The sequence below is a fragment of the Coregonus clupeaformis genome, chromosome 14 (assembly GCF_020615455.1).
Source record: "Coregonus clupeaformis isolate EN_2021a chromosome 14, ASM2061545v1, whole genome shotgun sequence".
Taxonomy (NCBI): Eukaryota; Metazoa; Chordata; class Actinopteri; order Salmoniformes; family Salmonidae; genus Coregonus; species Coregonus clupeaformis.
The window spans coordinates 40,083,151-40,108,881 of NC_059205.1; the positions used below are offsets into that span (position 1 = coordinate 40,083,151).

A 25,731-nucleotide genomic window follows, 5' to 3' on the forward strand; every position below is an offset into this window, starting at 1 on the left:
GATCATTATAATAATAATAATAATATGCCATTTAGCAGACGCTTTTATCCAAAGCGACTTACAGTCATGCGTGCATACATTTTTGTGTATGGGTGGTCCCGGGGATCGAACCCACTACCTTGGCGTTACAAGCGCCTTGCTCTACCAGCTGAGCTACAGAGGACCACTGAAACCTATAATTTAATGAGGATGTGATATAGCTCCTCTTACAAGTTTTAGTAGTCTTGCTATCACAAAGTAAGCAGACAAATCCAATCCATCAAAGATTAAAGCTATGCTGGCTCAGCTTGAAATCATAGCACCACTTACTTAATTTCGAATTGACAATAGCATTAAAAATCCAAACCAAGACATTGCATTTAATTAATCCACAAAAGTTTTCTCCAAAACAAAGGGTGAATAAAAATGTCTCTGGCAAACATACAAATCGGACAAAGTGGAAGCACTGTCTTGAAAATAACTGTAAAGAACAAGGTGTTTCATGTACAAGATGGCATTACTACGGCATTGTTTCAGCAGAATGACATTGACTTGATAACAATATGCAAAGGCAAACACAATTTGACAACTATAAACTACAAAAACAATATGCCTTATAACAATTCCTGACAAAACAACATTTAAATAATTATTTTCATCAAGGACAAAAACTATAATTGTGAAAGAAGGTGAAACAAATATCCAAATGACACTTAAGATACAATGTGTTTTTGTCTAGGTTACAAAGAAGAATTAAAGCACCTTCAATTAATTAACGACAAATCACATGCAGCAGTTTGAAGAGAATGTGTTCGCCTCAACAATTAGGCAAGGGGCCAAAGGTCCAAAGCACTATGGCAACAAATAAAAGATGGGCTCTTTTAAATATTTAACATATAATGTAGCTTAGCACTCAGTGTGCACTGCAGGTGCAAACACGTCTTACAACAAAGTTATTTTGTTCTGAGCTTTCAAGGGGCCGGAACTCAATAAATATAGAGTACTTTTGGCAGCAGCGACAATGATACTGGAATGACAATTGCTCATGAAGAGAGCTGCAAGAACCCACAGGAGTACTACCTAAAGAAATCTGACAAAAGGCTTGTAACCACAACAACTGTAGAGAGAAGTGACTCCAAAATGTGTAAATAGAGCAGGTGATTGCATGAGAATTACCGCTGGGACACAGATGAGAATCTTGAACAGCGTTAACATCCAAAAACGATTGTGACTTCTGACTCCAAATTCAGACACAGCTTCACCTTTGGGCTTGTTGTTTCAAATATTTTGTGGAAGAATTTTATGGCAGGATCCCTATTGTATGCTACAATTAAAACGATAGAGTAAGGATGCTTTGAGTCTAAAACTTCAATTTACCGTTAGGAACAACAGACTGAAGGGTTCTGTATAAAAAGGGTTCCTCGAAGCAGACAACAAACACCAAACAGACAACAGCTGTGACAAAGACTCTGCCCTCCCTCCAACTTCGCTGTTTGGCTTGCCATACACTTTTCTGCAGCACATTTGAAGGAGGCATCAACATTTGAGGCGTAAAAGCTTCCTCCCAGTCCTTACCGCTGTCAAATGTCCACTGAGAATAGCAAAAGGACCTTACATGTGTATGTGCATGTGCATATTTTATCACTCGGATTAAAATGCAAGTCCAAACAAAAACAATAGATGAAGCAAACATAATCTCGGGCTTAGTCATTCAGATGTACTGGCCTGTGTACACTTTGTACATAGAACCACAGAGGATTTTGTTATGGAGAAAAAAGCTGTCACAAGGGGATCCGCTGTTTCACCGTTTTAAACATCAAGAGCAGAGAAACCGATAGTGAATTTACAGTTTTCCTCCATTGTGCTTTGTCCTCTAATGTACCAAATAAACAAATTGAACTAAATACATATGCAAATTGTGTATGTTGAATTCTGAAGGCGGCAATCTCTTTCAGAGTGGGCCGTAGGGCTGTCAGAGATTCCTTTCAGAGAGCAGAAGACCAAAGGCTGCTCACAACTCTTGAGAGGCTTTTTTGCAGACATGGTATGCTTTTATTTTGTCATTGAATTAAGACCTAACAGATTGGATCTTTAGCATGTTCTGTCCTGAAAGTGATCAGCTCATTTATCTTCTGTTTTGCCTAAGAAGCTTCCTGGAATACCAAGTGAAAATGTCATTATTGTGCTGTGTTAAGTACACTGCTCTCTCTGTTCTCAGTCTATTATTGATAAAAGGTTTTGTTGGGTTTGTTTTTTTCTTCCTCAGCGAGCTTTGATTTAAGTTCTTATTATGGAGCAAAAGCCATTGCAGGTGCATATTCACTATACAGGTTTTCAACCAAGGTCAGAAAAGGGAACATTCTCCTAGACTCACTGAGAATCACAAAGTACATGAGGATAAGAATGCAAAGGAACAGTGTCTGAAACCAGAGTCGTGTTTGTTTCTCACAATTCACAAAATGAGATGGAAATGATATAATGGTAGACACTATATAACTGTAAAATTACTACACAACATCTCTTTAGTTCACTAGCTACCACTGAATGCTCAGTTAGTTGGTTAGCGTGACATTGCCATTTGTACCTCCCCATAACATCCCACACAACTATAATTGCTTTTCTAACCTGAAAATAAACCATTCACACTAGTCAGTCATGGAGCAAAGTGGATTATGATCAGGGTCAACTGAACGAACTGGTGTCTCATTTCAGAATGACATGCCCCCTTTTTTCAGTCTTTTTCTCTTTCATGATCTGTATCCCAAATGGCACCCTATTCCCTATATAGTGCAATACTTTTGACTAGAGCCTTATGAGCCCTGGTCAAAAGAATCGCACTTTAAACGGAATATAGGGTGCCATTGGGACGCAGATATAGTATTTTACTGGTACACGTGACAATGATCAAAAATGAGAGTGGATATGGATCAAATAGATGGATGACTCACCTCGAGTTTTACTGGACAGACGTTGTTTGCGTTGGCCAGTGGAGGTGTTGTGGGGGAGGAGAGTATTCTGCTGCAGGTGATTGCTGTCGATGGGGCTGGTGGCGATGATGTTGTCCTTGTACTTGTTCATTAGGGACAACTTTGTATTGTCACTCCCTGATGATGACAGAACAATCATAATTAGGGAGAGAAATGAGACAGATGAAAATAAACCCAATAAAACAAGACTAACGTGAAAAAGAAGCATGTCTGACAAGAAGGAATATATTTAATACAGAATGGCTGAGGCAATAACAAGTCAGTGTTCTTATAATGGTATAGGTCTTGAAACGGGGTATAATCTATCATTTCCTGTCACAACTAGAGAACATTTTATTGGCTGGTGGGCTGGTATTTCTTAAATGACTAAAACCAGATATAAAGTGTGTAGAAAATATAATGGACCTATATACACTGAGTTAACCAAACATTAGAAACACCTTCCTAATATTGAGTTGCACCCCCCAACTCCTTTTACTCTCAAAACAGCCTCAATTCGTCGGGGCATGGACTCTACAAGGTGTCGAAAGCATTTCACAGGGATGCTGGCCCATGTTGACTCCAATGCTTCCCACATTTGTGTCAATATGGCTGAATGTCCTTTGGGTGGTGGACCATTCTTGATACACACGGGAAACTGTTGAGCATGAAAAACCCATCAGTGTTGCAGTTCTTGACACAAACCGGTGCGCCTGGCACCTACTACCATACTTCGTTCAAAGGCACTTAAATCTTTCTACACTGATTAAAGTGGATTTAATAAGTGACATCAACAAGGGATCATAGCTTTCACCAGGTCAGTCTATGTCTTATTGTTGTGTACACTCAGCTTTAAAACTGCACATTTTCTCTCAGCCCCATGGCAAAATGTGTAGAATTGCAGGAAATTAGCTTTAAAACTGTAACATTTTCTCTCCGCCCTATGGCGAAATGTGTAGAATTGCAGGAAATAAGCTTTAAAACAGCAACATTTTGTCTCTGCAGCCAACAGGAGGGCCTCATAAAATTGGGTCGGCAACCGCACCATTGACCATGCCCACTGCCACACCACCTTAACCCCATTTTGATGTTGAGAGGTTTTTACTGGGGTATTTTATTGCATTATTGAAATTAGTTTCGCATTTAATGTAAAATGCATGAAATTATTCAACTGTAATATCATCCTGGATGTTTTATTTTGTCTTCGAAACAACATGCTATCTCAACAATCAGCTAAATCTAGAATGTAATTTCCTACATTTGGAAAAGTATGTCTTGTGCTGATTGAAATTATATGGGTGTTCCAAATCATTGCTGTTCCACATAATATTGTGGGGGTGTTCTCAATTCTAAGGTCCACTGATTACAAATAAGGATATTTCCAAATGATTGGGAATGAATGAGTACAGTACATTCGAAATAGCCAATAAGCCCCACTTGAGTATGATATTTGACTTAGAGAACATTGAATGCTACTGAATACTTTCTATCTGATGCATTGTTTGTATTGTAACCCTCATATTGGAGGCAGACAGTCAAAGCCTACTGTAGGAAGTGTGATAAATATACAAAATTGAACATTTGAGGAGACGTATCCTTTATCAAGGTCAGGTAGATGATTAAGCAGTTTAGTAAAACACACATGCTCAGACCATAGCCAGAGTCTTCACACGATTAGCACTTCGGTCCTATGTAATATGTTTTGTTTTATCCCATGTGTAACTCTGTGTTGTTGTTTTTATCGCACTGCTTTGCTTTATCTTGGCCAGGTCGCAGTTGTAAATGAGAACTTGTTCTCAACTGGCTTACCTGGTTAAAAAAAGGTTAAAAAATAAAATACAAATATCCATTACACTATTACTGTAGCAGTTACTGCATGAGAGAATAACACCATTCCTACACTGCCAAAAATACATTTCATTTCTCAAAGTGATTTTAATTGAGGAAATCCGTTCCCAAGTATTCCCACACATAAATATAGAGGCATATGTGACCCGTTTCAGGAAGCTAGGCATATGTCGCACGTCACTACTTCACAAGAGAGGCATTTGAACGTCTTTTTATTTTATTTATCAAAATGCGTTATTTTTTGCAGAAATGACTTCTGGAACATGTGATCTTACATGTGTCTTAATAACAAACTTCTATTCCATCTGTAAATATGAATACAATTGTTAAATTACACGCCTAGTTGGTTTAGCCATGGAAAAAGACAGGAACCTTCCCGCTAGTCATGATTGGCTGAGATAATGGATGGGCTGGACATGCCGGGAGATGAGTTTGGATTGGTCTGCCATATAGCATGCTTCTGTCTATAACGTGAGCTGCTCAGTATGTGTTGATAGTCCTTTCTACCACAACGTTTTTTGAACGATATAACGTTAGCCATCGAGAACTACAAAAGTTTTGCTACTTTTCTCAGCAACACTGATGCCCTGAATTTAGCAGGCGCTATCGACAGATCAGTTGGAAAAAGTTGTGATGGGCTACTTTCTAAACATGCCACGGTCAGTGTGAACCGGAGTGACTTGACAAAATGCTGGCCAAACAAGTGATAAACAAACAAAATGGAGTTAAATGGTTCCAGCCTACCATGAAGCGTTCATCCATGTATACGGGTAAGAGTCTAGCTACAATTTTTAGATATTATAAGTTTCTAATTTTGTCAGAAAGTCGTTTTCATTGCAAGTTAAAGCGAACGTTAGCTTGCTGGCTCACTAGCTAACGTTAAGTGTATGATCTGAGTAATAATATTATTTGAATCAGAAACTCATTTGCATTGCTAGTTATAGCCTAATGTTAGCTAGCTAGCTAACATTGAACCTACCGTATTTTCCGCACTATAAGGCGCACCGGATAATAAGGCGCACCTTCAATGAATGGCCTATTTTAGAACTGTTTTCATATATAGGGCGCACCGGATTATAAGGCGCATAGAATAGAAGATACTGTAGTCAAACGAATTGACTGGGGTTGCGTTATGCATCCACTAGATGGAGCTGTGCTAAAAGGAATGTCAACAAAACAGTCAGATAAAGTCAAACTTTATTAAGCGTTCTGACAACTCCGTTCACTCCCATGGTAATGTTGTTCAAACGTTAATGTGCATATTAACAATATCTCCCAGCCTTGCTCACTCTTCTCCCAAACGTGGAGGGGAACCTTTCCCTGATTCAGTAAACACGTAGTAAAAGAAACAGTCTGATACCACTAAATCAAACGTTAGTGCATAACTCAACATTGTTCAGTTACATATAACACGTAAAGCTCACTTTTTCAGTTCATTCCCCATCCACGAACCCCTCGAATTCTTCTTCTTCAGTGTCCGAATTGAACAGTTGGGCGACTACGGCATCCAACCTGCCCGGCTCCCTCTCGTCATTATCCGAGTCAGTGTCGCTGCTGTTGCCTGGCAGTTCAGAGATTATTCCTGCCTTCGTGAAAGCTTTGACCACAGTTGAGACCGATATATCAGCCCAGGCATCCACGATCCATTGGCAGATAGTGGCGTAAGTCGCCCGGCGCTGTCTCCCCGTCTTGGTGAACGTGTGTTCGCCTTCTGTCATCCACTGCTCCCACGCAGCTCGCAGTCTAGCTTTGAACGCCCTGTTGACACCAATATCTAGCGGCTGGAGTTCTTTAGTTAATCCACCCGGAATGACGGCAAGCTCCGAATTAGTTTGCTTCACTTGTTTTTTTGACAGCATCGGTGATATGGGCGCGCATTGAGTCGTAGATCAATAGGGACGGAGCTGTGTGGAAAAAAGCCACCCGGTCTCTTGACGTAAATTTCTCTCAGCCACTCACTCATCTTTTCCTCATCCATCCATCCCTTCGGGCTAGCTTTGATGACGACGCCGGCTGGAAAGTTCTCTTTTGGCAAGGTCTTCCTCTTGAAAATAATCATGGGTGGAAGTTTCTGGCCATTAGCCTGGCAGGCGAGAACTACAGTGAAGGATGACTTCTCATTCCCTGTGGTACGTACAGACACCGTACTGGTCCCCGTTTTCTCCACAGTGCGGTTCACGGGAATATCAAAGGTGAGTGGAACCTCGTCCATGTTGGTGATGTGCTCTGGCCGGATCTTCTTTTCAGTGATCTTCTTTTTGCAGTATGCGCGGAAAGTGACCAGCTTTTCTTGGTAATCTTTTGGCAGTTGCTGCGAGACGGTAGTTCGTGTGCGGATGGAGAGATTACGTCTTTTCATAAAACGAAAGCACCAAGAAGGACCGCCTCGAAATTCATCGATTGTCATGTCCCGTGCTAGCGCTGTTGCCTTCATTCGAATAGTGACTGTAGAGACGCTTCTACTTGCTGCTCTCTGTTCAACAACCCACTGTTCGAGTTTGTCCTCTAACTGTGGCCATCTCGCTTTGTTCCCGCGGAAACTCTGTTTAGTCTTCTTTACTTGGCGCAGGTCATCTTCTTTCTTCCTCCACTTCCGTACCATTGATTCATTAATGTTGAATTCTCTCACTGCTGCTCTATTCCCATATTCTACTGCATGACCGCCTTGAGCTTGAACTCTGCGTCGTAAGCGTGTCTCTTGAAAGGTGCCATTTTGGGGTCTTTATACACACACAAGTGGTGTGGGACTGTGAGTAAGCACAATACCGGTGTGTACTGGCTACCGTAATGCTGCAAGTGGTGCGGCTTTGTAGTTTACCAGTCGTACTGAAACATTTCATTATTATTAAATTGTTTTTATTGGTTTTTCATACTGAAACATTTTGACAGAGCACCTTGAGCGCCGTGTACAACCAGTATGGATCAACCAATTAACCAATTGATCCATATATAAGGCGCTCCGGATTATAAGGCGCACTGTCGTTTTTTGAGAAAATTAAAGGCTTTTAAGTGCGCCTTATAGTGCGGAAAATACGGTAGTTGGTTAGTTTTAGCTACCTGCAGATTCATACTACAGCTGTGACAATCAGTTTGTATTGGTGTTAGTAGTATGAGTTGGGATTATGCCGGTCCATTGTTTCTAAACAAAAGACATGACCCCTCAAGTTAGCCAGGTGTGTCTGGGGGTGATTACGGCCATCTATTGTATTTCATGAACATGTGTACATGTTTCGACAATAGTGACCCATCCACTTAGCTAGATGTGGCTATGGGGGGGGGTGGTTATAGCATTTCTTTCACATGACCCATCAATTTAGACAAGAGTGTCTGGATAAGCGTCATCTAATAATTATAAAAGATTTATATCTGGACACTTTCTGTTTTTGATATTGCTACTATGCAAGTAACCATTTCACTTTACCGTTTACACCTTCTGTAAACTGTCCATGTGACAAATAAACGTAGATTTTATTTGATATAGTGTGTATTTACCAGAGACGCTAATGTGAAAAACAACCTGACCTGCACCAAAATCAGATTAGGATATAGGCCAAGGACTAGATCAAGTGTAGTTTTACCTGGAGTTTTTCCTTATTGTAGGCTGCTACCACTTCTACCACTTTTAGTCTTGAAATCTTTGCTGTTTACTACACAACTCACTCTGTTTAGCACATGGCCTCACATGTGAACCCTTAAAGATATGGGTGGGGCTAAAGCTTAAGAGGGTGTATACAATGCTGAATGGGTGTAGACAAAGAAGAGCTCTCCAGTAGGTGTACCAAAACATTCAAGGGCCATTTTCTCAAAAGTGGGGTTACAAGTTTATCAACTTTCAAAGCAGAATTACTTTCCCATTGTTCCTCAACTGCAGTGTATGATATACCATTTTCTAGCTCTGAGTCTTTACTTTTATCCAATGTAAAAAACACTATTTCAAATGTTGCTACATAGGACCGAATGCAGGTGATGGGTCACATATAGTATGTAATCAAGGTTTGAAATTATTCTGTTTTTGTCAAATACTATATCTGTTTGGGATTCTTGCTGTTCATTTGCAGTGTACAAATTATTTAAATCTATGTTCCGGCTCCCCAACCATCCGCTCAAGAAAAAAAATTGTCCCGCAGCTGAATGTAATTAGGGACCCTTGCTCTCACAAGAACAGTAAACCAACAAAAATTCTGAGAAGTGAGGACATTTTGCTGGTCCTCACTTGTAAAAAGGTTATTTTAGGCTTAGGGGTTAGGGTTACAATTAGGGTTAGGGGTTAAGGTTAGGGGTTAGGATTATGCTTAGGGTTAGGGTCAGGTGTTAGGGAAAATAGGATTTTTAATGGGAATCAATTGTTGGTCCCCAAAAAGTCCTCACAAGTATAGTAAGACATAGCTGTGTGTGTGTGTGTGTGTGTGTGTGTGTGTGTGTGTATGTGTGTGTGCTTGTACCTACACTCACCAGGTGTCAGGTCCATGCTGGCCTTGTCATTGCAACCCTGAAGGGAGTCCAGGGTGCGTGTGACCTGGCTGGCAAAGTCCTCTCCTCCGTTCATGCACTCTCTCTGAAGGTGGTGTCTCAGGTCAGTGATGTCATACTCGTAGCCATCCAGGATGGGAGTCTCTCGGATACTGAGCGTGCCGCTGGAATTGTGGCCCTGGCCCCTGGAGTTTCTCAGGCTCTCCCTGGCCTGGCCCCCCATCAGCACCGAAGGGATGTAGTGGATCTCATTGGCCGCCTCTGCACTGGCGCTCTTCTGGGGCTGGGGCACACGGCGGCGTTTGCACCACCGCCTGCGCGTGTAGAGGATGAGGACCAGGCAGAGGATGGAGAGGAGCAAGGCGATCATGCCTCCCTGTGAACAAACACAAGGGGAAGGATGAATGATGGCCGCTCTCAACTAGAACTCCCCAAAGTCTCCAACCCACGTTGCTAGATTTGTAAAAACACCACTAGTGCATAGCAGAGATCCTTGAGGAAAAAACAATAGATCTTAACAACAGCGTCAAGAAAACATCAAACAAACTCAAAATCCATATAATCACAGAGCACATCATGCAAAAAGATGTAGATAATCTCCAAAGCATGGTGTATGAGAACAGCAGTGCTCTAGGAAGCGTCATAGAAGAATAAAAACTGAAACCATTTGGAAAATATACCCTATACCAAGAGAGCATCTATTAAAGCTGCTATCAGACTATCTATCAATAAAGACTACTCTTGGGTTCAGTGTGTTCAGCGCTAGTAACGGTCTGATGAAATCTTCCACTTTGTTGCACATTTTAGATCTCAGCTCAACTATCTAATGAATGATGAAAAGATCAACAAAATGCGAGGACGGTGACAGAGATGACTCAACCGGAAATTGAAATTGAGAAACCCTGTTCAGATGCAGACTGATATCCGAGGATCATAGAGAGAGTGCTTCACCTGCTCACATAAATTTGAAATGGCAAATGTAAAGACAATTTGCATAAGTTGCTTTCCTATTCTGCATAGTCAAGGACATTAACAAATGAAGCCTTAATATAGGTCACTTATGCAGCAAATCTGTATGCAGTGTTGGGGGGAAATGAAAGTTAAAATAATTTATTTCATATTGATTACCTTTTAGTACTTTCAAAGTCATTGAGCTATTCCAAACTCGAATGAAGCAGAAAAATAACTAGGCCAGAGAGTTACTAGGAGATATACCCAGCAGAGTTCCCACTCTAGTGCATAGCACACAGCAACTCAATCAATGGGCTGGTACATAGGCCAACACATTCTTCAGAGGTCAATTGAAAATCTGCCACCAAATGCAATTAGGCCCATCCATTTGCATTAGCCACAATGCAAAGCTTTAGGTAGGGGAAACTTGTGTAATGTTGTACATTAAGAGGGCCTGTCTCTTTGTATAGAGCCAATAAAGCCAAACCAAACATCAAAGGATGCAAGTATTTCACTTATGTAAGGGTGGAAATTATGCTTTAATGGAATACTATAGTTTTAATAACGTATCATTCTGTAATGTAACTCATCCTGAATAAGCATGGCATTTTATATCCAGAAGACAATATACAGTATATAGAGCCAAAACAAACATTGTTTGACTTTGCAATATTGATGAAACAGGAGTAGTCATCATAGCATAGACAACCTGGTCTCATGACTTTTTCATGAGATATACCTTCGGAACCATATTAACATAAACATAACCCTAACCTTTAACCATAACCCTTAAACTGAACTCAAAATGTAGCCATAAAACCCCAAGGAACTTTAACCGTAACCAGTAGGACCCTAACTATAACCCTTAAAAGTGCTAACATTGATTTAAAAAGAGGGTTTGACATAAACACAACATAAATACGTGACATTTTAAAATATAATTTGAGTTCATCCAAATCATCTAACCTGTCAGTGAAATATTCAGTGTTAAATGCTTACAAAGCATATTTAATGACAACAATGAAATCAACTGTGACAATTATGAGTAGGATTTTTTAATGGTTTATGATCCATTTCTGATTTTGACATTGAACATCTTTGAAAGTTAAACCCCCATTAAACACACAGCACAATGGGGTTTCATTGGAATGGGTTATTAATGACATGAACTTAAATAATTTAATTCAATTTAGAATATTTAATAAAAGCTAATATCGCATGAAGGCTGACATTTTTCTTATTAAGGACACATTCAAGTCTCCTGTTGTATTGCAAGGCATGATCATTAAAGAAGATATGTTCTTGAGAGATTCAGAATGTACAAATTGTATCTCATGAAAACGAAATGAATTAGTAATCCATTCATAATATATAGAAAAACTCTCAATTTGATAAAATAAAACATTTACTAGTTTAAGAGTTTTGATTCTCGGCAAGACTGTCTACTTTTTTCTCAACTCTGACTAGCTAGCTTCTAGTCTAGTTTAATTTGATTATGTGAGAATTACAGTGGTTTGATTGACAGACAACACTGTGCCATTGGCTGCTAATGTAGGCTAGCTGATACAACTGAGTTTACAGCATACTTTTGAAAAATCCCCATAACCTCTTCAATTGAAAACCCACATCCATCCAGGCTTTTCCTACACATACAGTACATAAAGAGATCAATTGATAAGGTGTGATAAAAAAGTTAGCTGTGATTTTTAGCAAGACCTTCATCTTTTCTATGGCTGTTCCTTTGGAGAAAAAAAATGTAATGTGGTTACTACCCAACGGAACAGCCGGAAGAGAGACACGGAAAAAAAACTTTAGCCTTCAAAACTATAAACCCAATATTTTATTCAATATTTTGGTTTAGATTACTTTAACTGAATGTCCTCTTCCTACTTTCCTCCCGGGTGGATATGTGTGGTCCCCTTAAATTGTATATCAATACAAACTTAAGTTTTAGGATCTTTTATCATTAATCTTTATTATGTAGCCAGTAAATCTTCAAGTTCAGGGGCTTGTGCTTGCATTAATGAATGGGTCACTGCATGTCTGCTTGCCTTATCTGATCTGGATGGCATTTGTGGAGTAAATGAGAGTGGAAAGAGGAAATAGTATTTCCTTTCAAGGGTGTGAGTGGCCATAAAACAAAGTATTATCAGGCACTTAAACCAAAAGTGCAAGGGTCTGAGGGGGTGCCCAAAGGAAAACCGTTGGTAATATTGTAAAGAACGTCTTGAGTCCAGGCCCCAGCCTGGACTCAATTTCTTATGTGATATTTTTTCATTGAAAGTATGAAATATTTGTTGTTGGAGTTATTCCTTCTGATCACCTTGCTATACCGTATCAAACAGCAAATGATGAGTTATAGTCACACTGTTTAGAGTTCTTCTGATCAATTACATTTTATGTATTGTGAGTGAGTCTTTTTTGCACATTTCAGTGCTGTTTAGTGGACAGAAAAAATCATCCATAATCTCTGCCTGCTCTTTCTTAATGCCATGCCATCGCCATGTCGCCATTTCCCCAGAAACTCGGTCAACCTAAGTGTTATTTATGTATTTGCTTGTTATGTCAAATCTCCAATAAAATTCAATAGATTTTATGTATTCCCCAGACTTAAAAATATATATATTTGTGATATCTTCTTATTTCAATACGTTGTAAATTATTTTCCTCTCTCTCTCTGTATAATGTAAATGAGATTACAATATTTAGGGAACTTTGAAATGTACTGCAATGACGCACTTTGCTGCTTTACCAGTGATCTGGAGAATTTGTAAACATACAAAAGTTTTCCAATGCTGTGACTCCTCTCCTTTAGCATTAAATGGGCAGTAGAGGTCTTCCTGCAGCTGGAATGTATGTCTCTCTAAAAGGGTGGCTCCATGGGTGGTGGTGGTTCACGGTGTTAGAGGTTGCTTGTTGTTTCCTCTGCCTCTGGGCCAAAAAGAGAGCAGAGGACATGTGTCTCGACTTGCAGGAGCTCACCTGCGGCTGAACATGGAACACAAGGTAACTCATCCATTATGGATGATGTTCAGGCAGAGAAGCAAAGGGCACTGTGGTCACCTTGTGGCAAACGGAGCACACCAGTAACTTGAAACTTTGAAACACAATTGCAAAACAACTATGTAATATATTAAATAATATTTGCTGGAGGAAAAAAACAAGTCTTTCCATCACATTTAGCCCCTTATCACTTCAGCTGGAGTGGCCACTAGGCAAGGGAAATCCCTCGTTTGGTGACAAAACCGAGTTTGGTGCAGTTCAGTGAATTTGTGTCTCCATGAGATTAAGACCCAGTTATAGCTGGCCTCTTTTCAAGCCTCAGGTTGGACTGCATTCATCCAAGAGCTTTAAACTGTCCCATGGTGGGCCTGGTGGCCAGGCATTGAACTGTGCATGACAGGCCGCGCTGCTGTGTAGAATCCTGGCTAGAATCGTTGGCCATCGAGCCATCCTGGTGGCTGCGGCGTATGGCGGAACAATGGAAATGGCTCAATGACAGGTGTGGTGTGGGGAGAGAGTGGCAGTTGGTGGGAGAGAGAGTGGTGGGGCTGCCCGTATCCACAAGAAGCTAATGAAGTGATGCGACGCTGGATTTATAAGGCCGCCCTCCAACCGAGCCACAAGCTGCAGCGAGCGAGGCCGGAGCGGGATCACCTCACAGCAGCCATCTGTTGCTACAGTAGGTCTGTCCTGTCTGCATGCTAATCCTTTCACACCTCCACAAGAGCTTTGTGACTGTATTGTCAAGCAGCTTTTAGCATGAGGAGATAGCAAGGGGATGTTACATATAGATATGGAGGAAAATATGAGATGGTAAAAACAAGGTTACCGGCAGACCACTGTCGCACAGAAAAAATTTACTGAAAATAAATATGAAAATGTTGTCCTCTTTCAGTCTACTTTTTCATTGTGTACTAATGCATGCAAACCATGAAGAGGAGACTCAAGGTCAGTATATTATTTGACATTCAACAAGTGTCTGTGCAATGTACCTAGTAGCTACTAGAATAATTTTTCTAAAGCTGAATAATTTGTTCAAATGTCTAGATGTCTACTTTGCATTGAATGTCTGTCATCCATCTATGTAGCTATTCAGCCCAAACCTTTCTTTGTACCATGTCCACATGTACCAAGAAATGCACCAAGTTCTAATACTTATATTAGAGCAGTGTAAATAATTTGAAAGTAACATCCTTGTTAATTAAACATCATGATCAAACATCACAATAAACCCCCCCCCCATTCCAACCCTAGCCAGCACAGTACCATACCATGACAGAGATGTGGAGGATGCGTAGCTCCTCCTCTGCAGAGTCGCTGGCAGGGTCATCTGTGGCGGAGAGGCCGGGGAGGTTCTGGCTGCCATCTTGGTGGTGGACATGAAAGAGCAGCGTGCCGTTCTCCAGCCACTGTTGCCGCCATCGCACCAGAGGAATGTCCTCAGAGTTTCCCGTGATCTCTGTCAGTCAAACAGGACACACAGATAAAGGAGTCAGTGACAATGCTTTTTCAACAATACATTTCACAAGCTTATCATATGAGTGAGCGAGGTGTATGAGACCTGGGTTAGGAAGCATATTATGCGGAATTATCAATGCATAGCATTTTCTGAAATCGTATGCCCTTTTACGAAGACCCATTACATTCTTTGCCAGCAGAGTAATAACTATTACCCTAGTATCTATTACCTGTGTAACTATACACTGAAACGTTCAGTTCCTTAATTGTGATCTAACTGAATGCTTTTAATTGCGTGAGTGTACTGTAACTAGGTTTATCTGACACTGATTACTGATGGTACTGTGCCGCAGCAGAATGGGACCTCCCGGTAAATAAAATTTAGGTGCTAGCTTTAACCTAAATGCAAATTATCTGACAAAGTGACAGGGCACTTTTTACAGCAGAGAGTTCCCTCCAGGGTCTGGTTCAGCATGAGAGTGTTATTAATGAGCCCATCGCCTCCCTCTCTGCATGGGACCACCAACCAACCAGCACAAAAAAATTATCTAAGTAATTTGATTACTGCACACAATTAGTGTACCACTATTATTAGTGTACCTACTCTTAATGTACCATAATAATAATAATAATAATAATAATAATAATAATAACTAGATGGTAACTTTACAGGTAAAGTTGTGGGGCTTGCTTTAGCTCTTTACATTTATTTTTGTTGTAGTGGAAGAAGTTACAAAAGTTTTACTTCACTATTTAAAGCAAAGCAGTTACATATAGTCAGTTAAATGTAGTACAATAATTAGTCTGATTAGTTTGATAGACTACTATATCAACCTTATTACTTTGGATTGTGGGGCAGTTAGATCACAAAATGTCTAAACTACAGTTGTTGTGTGTGAAAACTGAAAGAAGAAAGACATACAGTGCCCCACAATAAAAAATATTTTGCATCTTCAAAGTGGTAGGCATGTTGTGTAAATCAAATGATACAAACCCCCAAAATATCAATTTTAATTCCAGGTTGTAAGGCAACAAAATAGGAAAAATACCAAGGGAAGTGAATACCACTGTAGGACAAAGAGATCTTCCATCAGAAGATGGGAATAAAAGGCAGGATCATGTGGACAACACTCTTAGGAAAGCAAAGCAACTCATTCATGCTGTGGGTTTCAGGTAAATAGATGCATGATTTACTTTTGTAAAACTTTCAGTGTAAATGAAATTTGATTTTAGTTGAATGATGATGTGATGATTAGAAAGTTTTAAGCTATTATTTGGGGAGAAAAATATGATGGTGAATCTATTGATAACAGCTCTTTAAAAAAAATTTGTGGTAGTTGAAGAACTATGTAGAATAGGTTCATTATGTAGACCTACTGATAGCTAGCTGTATTTCTGTTTAATAAATAAACTCTTTAGGCTAACAGTGATCGCTGAAAAGTACATTTCCTGAAGAAAATGTGGTGCTTGCTAGCTTGTAAGTATGTATGGTTTTAAAATAAGTTATAGTAGTGGTAGTGACTGCAGTAGTAATGGTGGTGACTGGTTATAGTTTAAAAAGTAGGCAGATGAAAGATATATTTATTGATTGGTTGGTTGATAGCCTGAACATGTGAAAGTTGGTTTGGTGTCTCTAGCTTGAACGGTTCAACAGTTACAATTATTGTTGGTATTATATTTAAGTAGTTATAATTTATAGTGCAGACTAGAGCTAGACCAGAGTTAGTGAGTACCAGAGCTAGCTAACTATGCCTAGGACCAGAGCTGGACCAGAGCTAGTGCAGACCAGAGCAGTAGTTGTGGTCAGTAGTTGTGGTCAATAGTTATGGTCTGTAGTTGTGTAGTTGTGGTCAGTAGTTGTGTGGTTCAGTAGTTGTGTGGTCAGTAATTGTGGTCAGTAGGGGTCAGTAGTTTTGTGATTGTGGTCAGTAGTTGTGGTCAGTGTCTAAATTACAGTTGTTACGTGTGAAAACTGAAAGAAGTGCGATGAGAAGTGATCGGGTGAAATATGAAGCGAGTGAATGGAGACAGCTTCGCTATATCCAATAAGAGCAGCACGATCAACATACAGCCCGCCCTTCTCTTTACAGACAGGCAAACTAGCCAGTTGAGTTATTTAGAGCACAGGGCACAATCCTGAGAAGGAGGATGATGTGCTGTTGCCTTGGCTGCCTCACCCTCATCATAATTTATGCCTACTCTGCCACATGTGCTCCTCTGCGTCTGTGAGCATCCATTGCAATGGCTCTATTTAGGCTGCTTAATGATGAGATATTAGAGAGCTGTTAGCTGACGATAGCTAGCTACTTTTCATCACTCTAAACTTTGATAAACAGATATTTCTGTTCTGATTTTTTATTTAAATAGTAGAGAAGTAGACAAAGATTTAACATGCTTTAAGTTTTAGTCTAACTTGTTGGGGGAGTGGTCAAAACGACAGTTGTTTCTAAGAGTTCATAGAAAAATGTTCTTGATGCGGTTACTAAAACAGCTGTTTGATCGGTAAAATATATTTTTGTTCCGATGTCAGATTTGAATAGCAGAGAAGTAGACCAACGTCATACCCTCTTACATTTGTATAACTTGTTGAGAAAGTGGTAAAAATGTCAAAAGTTTGAGGACACGGTTAGTTAAACAGCTGTATCGTTTGATCGGTGTTCCGAGTTCAGATTTGAAAAGTAGAAGAAGATTTCATACGCTCTAACTTTTTAAAGTTGTTGGCAAAGTGGTCAAAGTAGCTGATTTGTGTCAAAAGTTGCACTGTTGTATTTACAGTGAATGGAATGTTGGAAGTGATGATGTACAGTCAAATGTAGTCAATTCTAGAATATGATCTAAGTCGAGCAGAGTAAAACGAGTAAGCTTTCACCTGGCCATTACGAATCCGCCATAGGTCTATTCAATTCAGTTCTGCAATAAATGTTATCAGAGCAAGGGAAGAGGCAGGGAGAGAATCCTGACTACTTGAGGATCTAACTGACGCTGGGTTAATCGTTGCATTAAAATCTCCCCCCGCTATGAGATGACTGTCATGGAACTGTAGCAAAGAGTCACTGATGGAAGCCAAGAGCATGTTGTTATACTCATTTGGGGGGTGTAAATTCAAGCAAAAATAAGTTCAGCATGATTAACGGTCACCATTAGATAACAAATCGCCCACAATAATTATTCCCTGCGACATCAACAGAGATCTGGAGTTTTCTATACACCAAGATCAATACTCCCTTTGACTTGTTTGCAGAGCATGAATGGGCGATTACGTTATAGCATCTGTTTTCGAATCTGTGCACATCTTTATCCAACAAATGAGTTTCCTGAATCAATGCAATGAATACTTGCTTGCGGTGTAAATATTCTAAACATCGAGTATGTTTGATTGGCACATTCAAACCCCTTAAATTCAAGCTCATAACATTCAAATCAGTCATTAGAATATGTACAGTAGATTGACATCAGTAAGTAGCGGACATGGTTGTGCAAACAAAGGGAAGTGGAATGGTAGCTGACCAAAACAAAAGCCAAACAAAAATATGTATTGGCTGTAAAGATTAAAGGGATACTTCGGAATTTTGGCAATGAGGCCCTTTATCTACTTCTCGGATCTGTGAAGCACAGAGCTGTAGCTAGCTTAATTTGCGAGCTTATAGTTCTCCAAACAATAGCCAAACAAATTGGGCACATAACTAGTTAGCTAGCTAGCCGCAAGCCAGTGGCTACCATTCCATCCCGGGGTGAAGAGTCTTCTCCACGATCCAACCCGGGACCGGTGGTGCGGCCTGAGCTGGAACCCCCACTAGCCTCTAATGTTTATCGAAGGAAGTCCTCTGCCTCCCTGGGTGAGTTGGAGATAAGCCTACTGCCTCCATGCGTTAACTTAAGCAGTTTAGGATACTGCAGAAATGGCTGTAGATCAAGTGCCGTCATCTTCTTCTTTATCAGAGTGAATGCAGTCCTCTGCACTGTAATCTGGGAAAGTACTAAAGATCTTGGTGTTTGTGCTTGATGAGAAAAAATGGCCCTCGTCCCTTGCAGGATAGCCTGGTGGTCGGTGTAATCCAGCAGTTTAAAGGTCAGGGTGCGAGGCCACTCAAGCCCAGGGTTCTTGCTGAATTGGCGGTGACCCGCTCGATGCGGATATCCCGGCCTATCAATAAAGGGATCCAAATTGGCACACTTCTTTTTAGGAACCCAATGGCATCCAACCCTTCCTCAGAATTGTTTAGTCCCACCAATCACAAATTTGACATGCGATTTCTGTCCTCCATTTCTGTCACGTTTAGGGACATGTCCTCGATCTTCTTATCGTATTCTGTCATCTTTCATTTGTTCTTGCGCACCTTAGAGTGAAGCTGGTCATACTTCCCCTCTGTCTGTTTAAGCGATTTGCTCATCCCTTCCATGCCCACGGCCAAGGCATTGACTGAATCATTGGTTTTAGTCACCTGGACCTGCAAAGCTGCAATATTTGGTGTCAGAATGTTATCCACAGCCTTTTCCACGGCTGTGGTAAATAATAGGGTCCAGGCTGCAATGTTGTTCCTCCATAGCCTGTCTAGAGGCCTGCAAAATGGCGTCATTGAGCTCTTCTTTAGAGAGGCCCTCAGTTTCCCTGAATTTCTTCTTCACCGGAGAGCTTGCTTCTTTTCTTTGGAGCCACCTTTGTACATTAACATGTTACAAGGTTGTTAGTAGTACTTTAAATCCCAACACTTATCAAAACAATGAATTTAGAGGGAATTGGGGACGAGCCAAAAAATCTAGCTTGAATTGTTGTCAAAGGTCACGTGACACTCCCCGCAAAGACTTGGTTTGAGCTTTGTTCATTTCACACCGTTTGTGGTTGCTATGGCAAAGACACATTCAAAATTATTTTTTGAAGGTTTTCTCAGAAATATCACCAGGCAATCGCAGGTAACACGGGTTTGGTTGAGGGAAATTTTCTGGAGCTGCATGTGTAATAGGAGGCCTGTTTCCCAGTGTGAGGGAGCGCCATAGAGAGGGCTATAGTACTGAGTTTAAGCAGCAGTGACGTAGCTGCTGGAGAGGCCAGAGTGATTCAGCTCACATCCTCCTGCAGTGTCAGAAGCTGCCCTCTTACTTTCATAGCTCGTGGTTTCACTGGGAAAAGGGACTGAAATACATTTCAGCTTCTGGCCAAATAGATTTTTTTTTACTCCCTACGTTGGAAAGTGAGGATACTAAACTTACAATTGCAAACTGGATGGACCTCCTTAGCTGTAAATATGCCAAAAGTCCTTCACGGCAAAGCTCCTATAAAGCCTTAATGTATAATAACTATTAGACATATTTCAATATGTATTATTAGAGAGTTTTTGTCTACGATTTGAACATGAAACGTGAAAATGCACAGTAGTGCTTTCTGATTACAGTAAAAACAGATGTTCTAGCACTGCATTCGGAGCAATTTATTTTGTTGTTCTACATAGACATTCACGTAATCAGATACTTAAAGTATGAGAAAGTTGTTGCAGGAGAACATTCATGCAATGCAGGAAATGTAAAAAAAATAATCTATGGAAAATCAAGTCTGGAATTTCGAAGTGGAAACTTCAGAAGCCTTTTAAAACCTCAACTACACTACAGTATTTGAGGTTTAAAAGGCTTCAACCCCTAAAAAAAAGTATATTCATTATAATCCACATAATAGTTCACATTTCATGTTGCTGCAGGATTATTGTCCTGCTGTAGCAAACTGGCTCAAATTAAGATCCTACGTCTTTACTATAGACTGGGAGTATGGCTCACCCCTCACAGTGCTGGGTGACTTTAACCTCCCTACGTCTACCTTTGACTCATTTCAATCTGCCTCCTTCTTTCCACTCCTCTCCTCTTTTGACCTCACCCTCTCACCGTCCCACCCTACTCACAAGGCAGGCAATACGCTAGACCTCATCTTTACTAGATGCTGTTCTTCTACTAATCTCACTGCAACTCCCCTCCAAGTCTCCGACCACTACTTTGTATCCTTTTCTCTCTCGCTCTCCTCCAACACTACTCACTCTGCCCCTACTCAGATGGTAATGCGCCGTCGCAACCTTCGCTCTCTCTCGCCCGCTACTCTCTCCTCTTCCATCCTATCATCTCTTCCCTCTGAACAATCCTTCTCCCTCCAATCTCCTGATTCTGCCTCCTCAACCCTCCTCTCCTCCCTTTCTGCATCCTTTGACTCTCTATGTCCTCTATCCTCCCGGCCGGCTCGGTCCTGCCCTCCTGCTCCGTGGCTTGACGACTCATTGCGAGCTCACAGAACAGGGCTCCGGGCAGCCGAGCGGAAATGGAGGAAAACTAGACTCCCTGCGGACTTGGCATCTTTTCACTCCCTCCTCTCTACATTTTCTTCCTCTGTTTCTGCTGCTAAAGCCACTTTCTACCACTCTAAATTCCCCTAACCCTAGGAAGCTCTTTGCCACCTTCTCCTCCCTGCTGAATCCTCCTCCTCCACCCCCCACCCCCCCACCCCCCCTCTCTCTGTGGATGACTTCGTCAACCATTTTGAAAAGAAGGTTGACAACATCCGATCCTCGTTTGTTAAGTCAAATGACACCACTGGTCCTGCTCACACTGCCCTACCCTATGCTTTTACTTCTTTCTCCCCTCTCTCTCCAGATGAAATCTTGCGACTTGTGAAATCCCCTCCTCTCTTCTCCAGACCATTTCCGGAGACCTTCTCCCTTACCTCACCTCGCTCATCAACTCATCCTTGACCGCTGGCTATGTCCCTTCTGTCTTCAAGAGAGCGAGAGTTGCACCCCTTCTCAAAAAACCTACACTCGATCCCTCCGATGTCAACAACTACAGACCAGTATCCCTTCTTTCTTTTTTCTCCAAAACTCTTGAGTGTGCCGTCTCTAGCCAACTCTCCTCCTATCTCTCTCAGAATGACCTTCTTGATCCAAACCAGTCAGGTTTCAAGACTGGTCATTCAACTGAGACTGCTCTTCTCTGTGTCACGGAGGCTTTCCGCACTGCTAAAGCTAACTCTCTCTCCTCTGCTCTCGTCCTTCTAGACCTATCTGCTGCCTTTGATACTGTGAACCATCAGATCCTCCTCTCCACTCTCCGAGTTGGGTATCTCCGGCGCGGCTCACTCTTGGATTGCGTCCTACCTGACAGGTCGCTCCTACCAGGTGGCGTGGCAAGAATCTGTTTCCGCACCACGTGCTCTCACCACTGGTGTCCCCCAGGGCTCAGTTCTAGGCCCTCTCCTATTCTCACTATACACCAAGTCACTTGGCTCTGTCATATCCTCACATGGCCTCTCCTATCATTGCTACGCAGACGACACACAATTAATCTTCTCCTTTCCCCCTTCTGATAACCAGGTGGCGAATCGCATCTCTGCATGTCTGGCAGACATATCAGTGTGGATGACGGATCACCACCTCAAGCTGAACCTCGGCAAGACGGAGCTGCTCTTCCTCCCGGGGAAGGACTGCCCGTTCCATGATCTCGCCATCACGGTTGTGTCCTCCTCCCAGAGTGCAAAGAGCCTTGGCGTGACCCTGGACAACACCCTGTCGTTCATCGCTAACATCAAGGCGGTGACCCGATCCTGTAGGTTCATGCTCTACAACATTCGCAGAGTACGACCCTGCCTTACACAGGAAGCGGCACAGGTCCTAATCCAGGCACTTGTCATCTCCCGTCTGGATTACTGCAACTCGCTGTTGGCTGGGCTCCCTGCCTGTGCCATTAAAACCCTGAACTCATCCAGAACGCCGCAGCCCGTCTGGTGTTCAACCTTCCCAAGTTCTCTCACGTCACCCCGCTCCTCCGCACACTCCACTGGCTTCCAGTTGAAGCTGGCATCTGCTACAAGACCATGGTGCTTGCCTACGTAGCTGTGAGGGGAACGGCACCTCCGTACCTTCAGGCTCTGATCAGTCCCTACACCCAAACGAGGGCATTGCGTTCATCCACCTCTGCTGGCCCCCCTACCTCTGCGGAAGTACAGTTCCCGCTCAGCCCAGTCAAAACTGTTCGCCTCTCTGGCACCCCAATGGTGGAACATGCTCCCTCACGACGCCAGGACAGCGGAGTCACTCACCACCTTCCATAGACACTTGAAACCCCACCTCTTTGAGGAATACCTGGGATAGGATAAAGTAATCCTTCTACCCCCCCTTACCCCACCCCCCAAAAAATAAAAAATAAAATATTGTAAAGTGGTTGTCCCACTGGCTATCATAAGGTGAATGCACCAATTTGTAAGTTGCTCTGGATAAGAGCGTCTGCTAAATGATGAAAATGAAAATGTAAATGAGTAGACAGAGACCTTGAGGTTACCAAAAAGAGTTTGTCTGGTTAATCAGGCCAAAAGTATGTGAAAACAATACGCTCGTGGAAAAACGAAAGAAAGCAAACATTCTTTACAAAAATAAGATACGGTTGCAGTTCTAGATTTTTACAGCTCAATGCCCTTGACGGTATGTGGGAAGCAGGAACAACATTTACACATCCAAAGGATCGTTTCAATGTATGTGTCTTTTGACTATGCCAATTTTCTACATGAATAGGATTAAGAAACTGAGTGATCAATCAAAGTCAGTCTTATTTGAACAAGCTATCCAACACTCGCCGTATTGAACATGATTTCTGGCAAATGGTCATTGGTTAGAGTTTTAAAGCCATGTATTAAATCATACACACTCAAGTAAACACACCCTTAATCTCTAGAGAGAATGGTTCATGTTTCTCAGGTTCAATGACTGTGAATAAAAGGCATTTGAACCATAATCCTTTTAGTAAGAGGTACAGGGAACTAATGTCATTTCAAACATGCTATTTTTCCATAACCCTGAGCACTTCAAAATGCTTGGTATCATGTTCAACGGTAGGTGGTAACATATTCCAGGTTATCACTCAAGTGGAATAGAACAAACATTCCATAACATCTACATGAGGATACACTGATGTCAAGCTGCGAGAAACGTAAAGGAAAAAATCCCCAATATCCTCACTGAAATAGACCTGTGCCAATAGAGTCCAACTACAGCAATTAGACATGGTCAGCCATTTGACGACTTGGACCCGGCAAGAGATCAATAGTATGGATAGTATGGACAGAAACTGGAATATTGGGCAGGGAAATCTATATGTAGCCATCTTTTAAAAAATGCAGGGTGTTCCCTGTAATCAGGGAGAACATTAGAGACACCCTCAGAGGTCCAAATGACAATATGTCACAGTCCAGCTGTTTGTCCATGCAGAACCAGGCTACAGAACTACTGTGGACACAGACGGAGGACTCGGTCGCAGGTCCTTATCAGAGACACGCAGAAGGCACAACAATGAACTTATCATCAGCCAGTTACTTCGCATGATGTAGGATGTAGAATCACTGCTGCTCTCCGCTGACTGCAAGCTTGCTCGGTTCATTGATCATATACAGCAACAGAAACTAATCTGAGGACATTGCTTTCAACTCCAGGCTCTTGCAAAATGTAGTTTTGCCAGGTAATCTAAAAAGCAGGCACTGTTACAATAATTCAATAACAGAGACCTTTACCACCTGCATGTCAACTAGTTCCTGGGTTTCAATTCACAGCCTGTGAGAAATCAGCAGGACGCAGAATGTCTGGGTAAATGGTAGGTTTGCAGCACATCAGGGTTTGGATAGAAGGTTTCACCAATGGTATGACAGGGTTCAGACAGGCATATGCAGAGGATAGAACGTACATGTACACTGACAAAAGGATTCTAAGGATTCTCTGTCCATGTGGCACAAAGTCAGAAATCAGGGCACAGAGAAAAAGCCTATAATAGTCTTTGGATCAATCCTTCAAAACCCAGGAGGACAAACATGAAGACAAGAGAATAAGGCAGGAAACACAGAGAATTATGCTTTTAACTATAGAGCAAACATCTGTCTTGCTTTCAGCAATGAATATCAAATAGTTGAATCATTAAAGAAAATTATCACAGAAATGTACTGGTGTTTTCAGCATTAATTGCACCCTATAAGAGATTAGGAGATAGCTAGGCCTACATCACGAAAAGCTGTTTGTTTTAGTTTAATTCCTTAGTTTGGAAAATTGTGACTTGCCAAATAAATTAGAATTTACACTAGGGCTGGCACAATTACCATATAATTGTGTAACCGACGGATATGGATGAAGACCGTCATGAAAATAAAATAACCGGCATAACTGTAATGTTTTATTTATAATTTTTTACGAACAGCTGACTGAAGGCCAGGAATTTGTGTGGTTGAGTCCATTTCTGCAGTAACAACAAATGAGTCTTTAATTGCCTAGACAACACCCCCCACAATGCAGCAGCAGCACATATGAATAGAACAGGCATGGAACCTCTAACCAATGATTTATATTTACACTAGATGATTGATGGGGGGCGCAGTGTTGAAGCCAACATGCCTCCATCTTGGCACACCCCCACTATTGTAAAACATTTTTGAAGCTATAGAAATGCATTTATTAATGTCTACACTCATTTTTGGCACATTTATTATATTACAGACACCTTAATGCATACATTGAAATTATATTATGTGAGCTAAACATTTAAAAAAGGATGAAAAAAGACATACAAATGTTTTCCTTTCAGTATCACTGCTACACCTGGCTATCAGCGGAGCCTTGTCTGGCAGCGAAACAGTTCATTCAGCCTCATTTACTGCCTTTTAAAAAACATAGCTGATATGGCTGACTTGCTTAAACAAATGTGGTTTCTACTGACAATTGAGATGTACAAACTATGGCATAAGGGGACGACGAGCGGATAAGAAGCAATCCGTAATTTTGATTAAGACATTAATGATCAAGCTAGGACGGGCGTGGTCAATATAACTATTTGTTCAGCTCTTTTGAAATGTACAGCAACAGAATTCAGAACATGGGCCGTTCTTACAGTATTCAGAACCATATGATAACTAAAGGGGGGCCTCCCGAGTGGCGCAGTGGTCTAAGGCACTGCATCGCAGTGCTAGCTGTGCCACTAGAGCTCCTGGTTTGAGTCCAGGCTCTGTCGCAGCTGGCCGCGACCGGGAGACCCATGGGGCGGCGCACAATTGGCC

General features: G+C 41.5%; 1 protein-coding gene across 10 annotated transcripts in view; it reads right to left on the reverse strand.

The window, feature by feature from the left end:
• LOC121580909 (astrotactin-1) overlaps positions 1-25,731 on the reverse strand; it is a 263,865-nt gene that overhangs the window by 210,800 nt on the left and 27,334 nt on the right. For 7 of the 10 annotated variants that reach the window (XM_041896090.2, XM_041896089.2, XM_041896086.2 and 4 more), the window contains exons 2-4: positions 14,489-14,676; positions 9,240-9,639; positions 2,928-3,083 (exon numbers count right to left, since the gene is read on the reverse strand). In XM_041896090.2, the coding sequence (XP_041752024.1) occupies positions 2,928-3,083; positions 9,240-9,639; positions 14,489-14,676 (744 nt within the window). The remainder of the gene's footprint in view (positions 1-2,927; positions 3,084-9,239; positions 9,640-14,488; positions 14,677-25,731) is intronic. The other 3 variants (XM_041896095.2, XM_041896092.2, XM_041896087.2) reach the window with 1 other exon arrangement.